At 42.6% G+C, this 10,620-nt stretch overlaps 1 protein-coding gene across 1 annotated transcript; it reads right to left on the bottom strand.

Moving 5' to 3' along the window:
- Positions 1–273: 273 nt before the first annotated feature.
- rhoua (ras homolog family member Ua) lies at positions 274–8,578 on the bottom strand. The gene is made up of 4 exons (XM_030090326.1): positions 7,973–8,578; positions 7,524–7,582; positions 4,882–5,070; positions 274–4,307 (listed from the first exon to the last, which is right to left on the bottom strand). The coding sequence occupies exons 1-4, from the start codon at positions 8,277–8,279 to the stop codon at positions 4,023–4,025; spliced, it is 840 nt and encodes a 279-aa protein (XP_029946186.1). The 5' UTR covers positions 8,280–8,578; the 3' UTR covers positions 274–4,022.
- Positions 8,579–10,620: the final 2,042 nt, after the last annotated feature.

Raw genomic sequence — 10,620 nt, 5'->3', positions numbered from 1 at the left:
CACATATGGGACAAGTCTTTCAAACACATTTAAATGAAAGCAGGTTTGTTTTTTGGTTGCAGTCCTGGGAATTGTGTTTTACATGTTGGTTTCAACGCACATTTCCTGTTCCAACACCAAGCTTCAAAATCAAACAAACACTGCATATATATTATACCAAATAGTCTTTATTTCTCAGGGTATAAAACATCTGTACAAAAACATCCCATTTCAACTGAAACCCTCACTTCAGCAGAGAATTCAGTGAGAGCAGATCACAACAACACGGTTTTCTTCTTCTTCTTTTGTTTTTACATGCAGGGGAAATGAAAACACAGAGAGGTTTCACACAGGGGTGGCGTCCCATGTGGGTGAGCTCAGGTGTGCTCTTCACTTTCTGCTCACAGCACTGTGTGGGAAAACCTTCTGTAGAGACCAGCATGAAATTTAGAGCCCAGTTAAGAGTCAGTGTGCATGAAGCTGATTTGACTACAGAACGCAGAGGCTGGTTTGATTTTGCAGCTTGACTCAGAGCGGTTTAATGTTTGGATAAGTCACTTTCTATTCAGTGAGTAAACACAGGCCGACTGACGCCTCAGGTTTGAGTCCCTCATACAGATGATTCGCAACACAGCTGTTTTTTATTAAATCCATTTTTGGCACTATCGGAGTCCTGTCAACAAATTTTGGTGCAATTATCAAAGTGGGCCAAGCAGTGACAGGGTATCTTTTAAATCTCATAAAACACATCATTTAAAAAATAAAAATAAAAATAAAAAAACGCAACTAACCATGGAAACTTCCCACCTGCACCAAACACACAACATCATTGTTTTACCTCCTGCAAAATTCAGCACAGTATTGTCGACAGGCATCCCGTCTCATCTGTGACTGACTTCACACACACACTGATTCACTTTCAGGAACCCGTCTGTTCTACATTCAGAGTCAAACATCTGCCATACGGAGCTTTACTGCTGTGATCAACCACCAGCAAAGAAGCTACAACAAAGTAACCGTGCACACTAGCTGTTACTGTTCAGCTGTGGCTTAATGCAGCGTCCAGTGAAGCGTACAGTAAGCAGAGGGGGGTGCTGAGCAATGTCGCTGTTTCTTGTTTTCACAGCTCACCTGAGATCAGATGGAACTATACGCAGCCCCTAACTGAAAATGAGTTTGACACCCTTGCTTTAGCGGATTACGAAACGCGACATGACAAGAGGCGAGCTGAACAGAAAGCCAGCAGGGATAGCCTCCTGCATGCTGCAAGTGACACTGCTGCCAGGCCAAACTTATCACTCTCCATAAACTGTACATCTCGGTAAGTAAAGAAGTGACAGAGGAACTGCTGGCTGTCATAAGAGTCTGTGTGACCTTTAGCCTACTTTACACTGACTTCAGCCAAGACGACACACAAGCAGCCTATTATTCCTTCTTTCCCCCTGCAAGAAACAATGCATTTGCTATTGAGAGTAAAGCGTCAATACAGTGAAGCCATTCAGTCTCAGCTGTAACATCTTCAGCAGAACGCCAGCAAACATCTCCAGTACACACCCAGCATTCAAACCGAGATGAGCCTCGGCTCTGTGTTAAACATGGCCGAGCGTTTCCAGCCAACGTGAAGTTTACATGAAGCTCTCACATTAGCAAAAATCTACTGAGTGGAATTTAATGGAAACGCTTAAAATTAAGAGATTTAGTTGAGACTATAAGCATTTGTTCCACTGCTTTCTGTTCACAGAGGTCAACAAAGCACGTCAGTACAGCATGCTCCATAGACCTGGTTAGTTTTTAACCAGATGCCTTTCTTGTTGCTGTCCTCTAAGTTTCACGGTCGCCTGGTGCGCCACCACGGGAGCCACCAAACTACCAATGAATGTTTTATATGACGCTCAGAGAAAATAATTATCACGTTTCTCCCTTGATGATATATTTAAAGATTCAGGTTTATTTTCAGCTGACCAATTTCAATGCAAAACTCCAAACAAATACAACACGTAGCTTTTCATATGAAATGTCACTTAAACGTTGATCAGAGTTGCTGGGTTTTCCCCACTAAAAAGAGCACAGCTCTGGGCTATTTGTCATTTCACACATTAGGAAGTTCAGAAAATGCCTCACTGTGTTGTTTTGTAGATCGTAAATACAAAACAGAACGACAGCACTGAGATATTGAGAGTGTCTGAGGGGAAAAGTATGAAGCTTGACATTTTCACTATGTTTTATAAACTCAAGTTTGCCCGTTAAATAACAGTTTCACTGGTCTTTTTGTTAATTCATATTAATAGGATTATATCTGTAGTGTGTCTAATAATTATGTATAATTATGACATATCAGGTCTTATTAAGAGCATAGTAGGAACCCACAGCATATGGAAACCAGGTCAACTGCAGCACTGTCCTCTCAGTGACAGTGAATATAGCAAAACAACCACCGACATCAAGGCACTGAGGAGGAATAAAATACAGATTACTGGACTTGCTTTTGGTTTAGTAACTACAATATACAAAGGAGGGTGCGTCAGCATCGATTTCAGAGAGAGGTTTCTGGAGAAAAATAGGAAAACAGTTCACACATCAAAATAAAGCTGCGCTAACGAACCGACGATTGTTACCACTGGAATAAAACAGAATTATATTTTGGCCAAACGGGACAAATGTAGAATAGTAAAACATAACACATCAATCTTTACTCAGAACAGCTGAGACAAAACTGAACAGTATGTTTCATAACATGAGTTTCACAGTCATGTAAACAGAACTGCATTGACAGCTAAGATATGAATTCAAGTTAAGCTTGTAAACCTGTACAAACAAGCAGAGTCGATTTAAAAAACACGCAAAGAAGTGTTTCAAAGCTATTCTGTGCTACTGCTCGAGGTGATTTCACTATCAACAAAAATTACACCATGCAGTAAAAACTGATATAGATTAGTTTTGTTGGCCTGCACATGTAAGTTACAAGTGTCCTGGATAAAAAAACGACAATGAAAAAGTCACAAGGCGAGCACGCTGAGTGAAGCTGTGGTTTGTGCAATAGAGATCATGAATTGCAGAATGTTCTCCTTCCTCATTAAGGCCAAGTGAAATCCAGACTGTGATCCACCAGCAGAGCTTTGTATTTAACCAAACCACACTGGGAGCACTCCATTTCACACACCTGATGGGTGAAGATGACACACTGCCAGAGCTCCCAATGGAAGCCAGTGGTGATTCACTGGATGCAGTTCATGTCTTCCCCAATTAAGAAAATCCTTCACTGTTACAAAAATGTGTTTTTGTCACTCAGAATGCTTTGTTTTTTGCTGAGGATATGATTAATATTAACTAGTTGAAAGCTTTAGCCAAGGCAAACACAAAAAAAAGCACATTTAAAAAAAAGCCAAACTTAACTCCACAAACGGTTCAGGTCAAGACCAAAAAAGGCTGCATCAACATCAAGTGATCATGTCAGAAAAACCAAAGTGACCATGTTTGTTCTGAGCACTGCTCCATTTAAATCCCCAAATCTTTCTAATTATGAGTAATTCAAACAAGTGAGAGAGACAAATAAGACTGGATACTGAATGGAGTTCCGTCACTCAGAATAGAGTTCATCTCTACAGATAGTACAGGTCCATTCATACTGTATAACAAAGTTGCATAAATCCAAATTTGGGAAGGTTTTCGCCATAAATCCAGAGTGAATAGATTTAAAAGCTCCTGTTCCAATCCGAACAACAATAATCCTAAACAATATTTCCACATCCTGCTTGCTCCAGAAAAGCACTGTTTGATACCAGTTGAAATCCAGGAGGCGTGGAGGAAACCTCTGCTGCAGAGAGCGGCTCATGCTGGAGGCTCAGTCGTCAATCTCATCCAGAAAAAGAGGAAAAACTAATATCTTACAGCTGTAAATGGTCTTCAGTCCAGCCTGTGACAGGCTCTGAAAGAGAACAACGAAGTCCTGTCCAGACACACCCCAAACACCACTGAATCCAAATCAAGGAGAGGCGGAGAGAGGACCAGAGTGTTGAATCCCATCAGGCGGATTAAAACCCACTCTAGGCCACACAGCAGTACCTTTTCCACCACGACTTTGACAGACTTTTCATCTTGTCCGGGGTCTGCCTCTGTTTTTTGCGACGTCTTTGCTTCCCCCTCAGGTGCTTATGGGAGCTGTGGTTCTGTAGGCTGGCCAGTATGGCTGTGTCAAAGACTTCCTTGAGATTTTTTTGAGTCAGGGAGGAGCACTCCATGTAGGCCACCGCCCCGATCTCCATCGCACAGTCCCGAGCGTCCGCCGGGTCCACAGGCCGCTCACGGTATTTCGCCAGGTCAATGAGAACCTGAGAAGACACAGCACCATTAGATATATGTTCTTAAATCACTTAGGAGTGGAAAGTACACGTAATGCGAACATCAACATCACAAATGTAATTTCGGTAAAATTTAAATATATCATGTTGCCCAGGTAGAAAGTGCAAACTCCACAAAGCATGGATCTAAAGATAAAGCAGATTAAATTTTAAAGAGACTTCAGGCACTGCAGTTTATGGAGCTCTCACACATGGGTATTTAATGCATTAATGTGTTTTTATTACTCCTTTTATTGACATGGTTAAAAACTGGCCAAACAAATCATAATAAATACTTGCTATATAATAGTTGTGGTGATCCAACATTATTATATGTACTTTACGCTGCCTGATGGAGGTAAATTAAAACTCAAAAGAAATACTAATATTTTCATTAAGAGGCAGATTTTGTTAACTAAATTCACCTCTGAAACAACTGAAGTTACTGTATGTCTGTTGTTTAAGTGATTTTCTAAAACTGTATTAGGGATTAAGTGAAATTGGAAACAAGCATTGGGATTAGAACTTCAGTGATTTATCTATGTCCATTATGTGTGAATAATACCTTTACATCCTCCCGGAGGTCACACTGTGTCCCGACAAGGACCAGCGGTGCAACAGCAGCATGCTTGCGAATCTCTGGCACCCACTTTTCAGGAACATTCTGAAAGGAGGAGGGACTGACGACACTGAAGCACAGCAGGAACACGTCTGCACTGGTGTAACACAGAGGACGCAGCTTGTCAAACTCATCCTGAAAAGGTCAGAGGAGATCAAGACAGAGAGAGAGAGAGAGTGCCCACCGTGAGTGTTATAAACAGACAACTTTCCCTGGTTCGCCAAACTTTAATGAAGCTTTGAAAGGCATGTGGATAAACTGCTGGTGTCAAAAGTGAAACGAGTGGTAATCTACGACAGTTCTTCTTCCCTGTATATCCTGTTAAAACCGGATGTCAGCGGTGGAGAGACAAAAAAGAAGGAATGACATGACGTTAGGACATTATGAAGGGAAACAACTGAACAAATTCAGATGTAGTCCCTCCAGAGGAGCAGGAGAGATAATGTCTGAGACCTGATTTCCTCTTCTGGAGGGTAAACAAGGAAGCAAATTGCTTAATCTCACACTCGTGGGTGATCTGTTTATTTATAGACAAACTATGAAGTTTTGTCTGGTCCCTCCTCCCAGGCTTTCCCTTGATCTCTGTCCTTCCTGTGCCTGTGATACTCCCTTTCATTTTGTCATCACATCTGAGGACTGGCAACCATAGTGATAAAAGTGTTTATTGGTCCTTTCATTACAGTATGTTGATTACATGTTACATTCATAATCATGGAGTGATAATCCATGCAGTATCAAGTTTTATTTGTCTTTCTATCATAGTTTTTGCCCATGAACAAGACTTTTGTGTTCTCCATATAGCAGCTGCTCCCTCACACATTACTGTGCACATACAGTTACAGAATAAGAGTCTGAAGTGTTTTAAGTGTGGTTTGTCACACTTCAACTCAAAGGCGTGGATATTGTGTGTGCTAAACTTGTATTTCTCTCAGCAAGCAGTCATTGCTTTAAATCTTAAAAGCAATTACAGTGCATCCGCTTTGTACATATCGTTTACCATCTTTCTCTGACAAACATCAGCTGCAGCACAAAAAAACTGAATCACATCACATCACTTCCTGTGTGCTGAATTCCTGTCCTGGAAAGCCACATCAGCTGGCTTTGGTCTATGTGAATCCTGAACTGCATTGCTATCGAATATGAAACCTGCTGCTGATATTGGAGGCTGGGACACTCTGTCATTGCTGGACATTTCTGACCAGAAAAAAGTGAATACATGAGGAAATATTACATGCATTCATCCATCCATCCATCCTGTCAGTCTCACGCTCAATCCTTCCCCCAGTCGTGAACAAGACCCTGAGATACGTAAACTAATCCGCTTGGTGCAGGGTCTCTCTGCCAACCCGGAGAGGACAGACCACCTTCTTCCGGTCGAGGACCATGGCCTCGGATTTGGAGGTGCTCGCCTTCACCCTCGTTGCTTGACACTCGGCTGCAAACCGCCCCAGTACATGATGTAGGTCCCGGTTCGATGGAGCCAACAGGACAACATCATCTGCAAAAAGCAGAGATGAAATCCTGCGGTCCCTGAACCAGACTCCCTCTAACCCCTGGCTGCACCTAGAAATTCTGTCCATAAAAATTACGAACACAACTGGTGACAAAGGGCAGCCCTGCTGGAGTCCAACACGCACCGGGAACACGTCCGAGTTTCTGCCGGCAATGCGGACCAGACTCCTGCTTCGGACTCCGTATTCCTGAAGCATCCCCGACAAGATATCAGGACGGACGCGGTTAAATCCACAAAACGCACGAGGACTAGTTCTATGAACTCCCACAAATCATCACACACACGATGGCGAGTATAGAGCTGGTCCAGTGTTCTATGACCAGGATGAAAACCACATTGCTCCTCCTGGATCTGAGGTTAAACTACTGGTAGAATCCTCCCCTCCAGTACCCTGGAATAGACTTTCCCAGGGAGGCTGAGGAGTGTGATCCCCCAGTAGTTGGAGCACACCTTCCGTTACAAGGGGAACCCCCACCCGGGTCTGTCAATCCAGAGGTATTATCCCCGGCCGCCATGCGTGTTACAGACATAGTCCTTACAAATCGAGAGACTTGTATTCATTTGACAACTTCTATCTACTTGTAGCCACTATTTGTGTCTTTTACTCAATCCATGCAGATGTAGGTATGGATCCGTTTTACTAAAGCAAACAGTTTTAAGTTGGTAGCTTCACAAGTGATTGGAGGCATCGCGAAGCCAAATGGGCACAGGGACATACTGTCCAACAGCAGCATCCCATTTCAAATTCAGCCAGGAAACCTCACTGCATGTCATACAACTCCATCTCTGTCTCCTCCTATTTCCTTTATGGAGTCACACGAACTACTATCAAATACAGGAAGAACTTAAAAGAAGGGGGAAAATGTTTCTGGATGACACTCAGACAAGAAAGAAGGAAAGAAAAACTTTCCTGTCTGAGGCATTGTGTCCAGCATGAATGAACAGGAAACGCTGTGACTGCTCTCTCTCTTTCTGTATGTGTGTGTGTGTGTGTGTGCGTGTGTGTGTTTGTGGGAGAGAGAGAGAGAGAGAGAGAGAGAGAGAGAGAGAGAGAGAGAGAACTGAGACTACTGACCTGTCCAGCTGTGTCACAGAGTTGGAGTTTGACTGGCTGTCCATCCACCGATACCACAGCTGTAACACACACACACACACACACACACACACACACACACACACACACACACATCTCTCATCAGTAAAACCAGTGGATAATTAGAAATACAAACTTGACATGAGGTTATATTTTTCTCTTGCTCATGTTTACAAAGTGATTTAATTCCTGGAGAAAACCTCCAAGAACAAAACATTTACCTTTTTTTCAGCAGTGAATGTAAAATTCCCATCCCAGACATGTATTCTTATAGCAACAAATGGTTCCTCCGATGCATACATGTGCACGGATTAGATTAGATTAGATTAGATTAGATTAGATTAGATTAGATTAGATTAGATTAGATTAGATTAGATTAAATTACACTTAAACCACAATAATGGATAAAAACAGTCTCCTCCATCATTTACCTGAGAAGTTGTCGAACGCAGTGGGGACATACTCTGTGGGGTAGCCGTTGGTGGTGTAGCTGACCACCAGGCTGGTTTTCCCCACGGCTCCGTCCCCCACCAGCACACACTTCACCCGCCTCTCCGCGGCTCCGGCTCCCGCTGTCCCAGCCCCGGACCGCCGCGTCCGGCCGCCGCCGCTGCCGCTGCCACGGTCCCGGCTCCGGACCCTCCTCGGCGGCACGGGCGGAGGTGCTGGGGCCAGCGGCGCCGGCTTGTAGCCCCCATCGCCCAGCGGAGGCATTTGACACGGAGAGGAGGGCGACATGAGAGACGGGGGCGCAGAGTGGGGTCAGTCCCGCTGCGAGCCGGACCTCATCCCGGCCACGCTCCCACGGAGCGGGCTGTCCGCTGGCTGGAGGTCGTCGCTGGCCGCCGTCCGCTTCTTATGACTGTCCATGACTAAATTAGTAAAGTTTGAAGTTCTGCCTCGCGCCGCTCAGGTCCCGAATGGCACTCTGACAGTTCCAGAAACATGTTTAATGAAGTTGTTCTAAATTAAATACTCGGAATTACGGAGCGGAGACTCAGTCACGGAGGACCGTCAGCTACACTGAGTCCAGTCGTCTGTCCAACGACCAGACAGTCCCGGACTCCCCCCAGTGACATCACTCCGAGTGTGCGCGCGACGGTGGGTAGGAGCGTGCGTGCACGTCTGCTCATAATAATAATAATAATAATAATAATAATAATAATAATAATAATAACAACAACAATAATAGGAGAATAGAGCTTCTTTTAGAAGCATTAATTTTCTGAAAGTGTTTTATAAGTTTGTCTCATGAAGGGAGATTCAGTGTCGTGAGTTTGAATCCGGGTCGTGACTTTCTCAGGGAGCTTTTGTCCATGCAATGAAAAAAGCATGCTTCTGAACTTAACGAGGTTAATTAGTGAAGCATGATTGTGATTATCTGTCTGTCTTATTTTCCCTGTGTGACCCGTCCAGGGTGTTCAGAGTTCCCTTGAAATGACTCAGTATCGGGATACGCCAACTACAGTAAGTTGGATAAAGAGGGAAATGTGGTGTAAGAAGATTAGGTGGTCTTATTTCATCAGATTCAGATTCAGATTGAGAATACAAATCTGAAGTGCTGCTAAATAAAAAAGAATGCACTGCTGCCCTTACCATCCTGACATGTTTCATCACATGTCACTTCAGTGGGAATAAAAGCAAAACTGTAATAGTCAACAACACAGTTTTACATCATGGTGTCACAACTTGTACAATAGCTTGTTTGACAGTAAAACTTGCTTGGTGACATTCTCTGCTAATATTCATACAAGCTGTTACTAGAAGGACTCAGAAAAACTAACCTCTGTATGCCTCGGTTATATTGTGGTGTCTATGAAGCATATAAGTGTTGTTAACTGCTGACACACTTTGTTTTTGGTGAAGCCATAATGCATGGACATAGCCAAGCATATTCATCCGTAAAATGCTACTATAACATATAGTGGTGTTATATGAAGACTGTGGGGCAATTTGGATATTTGCACTGTTTTGGGAACTTCCCTCATCAGGCACTTTGATACACTGAACTGTACACGGTTTGGTGTATGTATTGTAGCCTATGTATAGCCTAAATTCAGTGAAGACAGGAGGTGTTCACTAATTCATTTCATTGTTTAAAAATGTTCTTTTATTGCCTAGTCACTCAGAAAAAGCATGTGCTCTATATTTTAAGCAAAACTAACAAGTCTGGTTTCAAATAAAGCATTGTAGCAAAAATAAATTGTTTTTGTTTATAGCAACTTTGCATTATTGCTTGTCAGAGGTTTAGCATCGGACAATAACAGATATGTTATGTTCACAAAATACTTTTGCAAATATTTGCCTGTGAGAAAGGAACAGAGATTAATTGCTCCAGATACCTTGCCTTGAGATTCTTGGTGGTGATTTGAAAATTGGTGGAATTGTCTGGAATATAATCTCTAAATCCTACCCATCTGATAAGGAATGTTATTTTTGTGTACATTAAATCCATCCTTTTCCAAAAACAGTCAACAACTGTGCTCTTGGGAATGCCTTTGATGGAAGCCAGTAACTCAAATTGTGCCACAGTTTAACAAGAGTTAGGAGCAGCTGCTCACGCTGTGGCAAACTTAGTTTGTTTCTTGACTTGTTTTTATTACTTCAAAGGCAAGCACGTTGAAAGAGAAAGAGATAACTTTTTTTTTAAAAAAATGCAACTTTTGCCTGTCATCATTTTGCACTTTTCTTTATCTCCCTCAACCATGGCAGCCGACAAAGTGCAGCCTTCCAGATTTTTTTCTCTCCCCGCTCTGCCTTTACTATGGTCTCATCTCTTTCTCTCCGAAGACTGTCTATTTCTCTACACATCTCTTTTTCCTCAGGAAGCAAAGGGGTGACAAGTCCTGATGGTGCAGGTGTTATACACAACTGTGAAGTTATGGCAATATAATTTTTATGATATGAACATGATAATTTGTTATACAAAATGCCTGAATTACAACAAAATCACATGCTATTTTCAACAAATACTTTTAATATTGTAAGGTATTCAGTAAAAATAGCAGCATATTACTAATAAACTCTCTTTATAGAAGGTTACAGAATTATTTGCTTGTCATGCTTGTTTTCGAGTTTC

This window comes from Salarias fasciatus, chromosome 1, assembly GCF_902148845.1.
Source record: "Salarias fasciatus chromosome 1, fSalaFa1.1, whole genome shotgun sequence".
Taxonomy (NCBI): domain Eukaryota; kingdom Metazoa; phylum Chordata; class Actinopteri; order Blenniiformes; family Blenniidae; genus Salarias; species Salarias fasciatus.
Note: the sequence above shows the minus strand (reverse complement) of the source record. Positions and strands in the feature narration are given on the sequence as shown.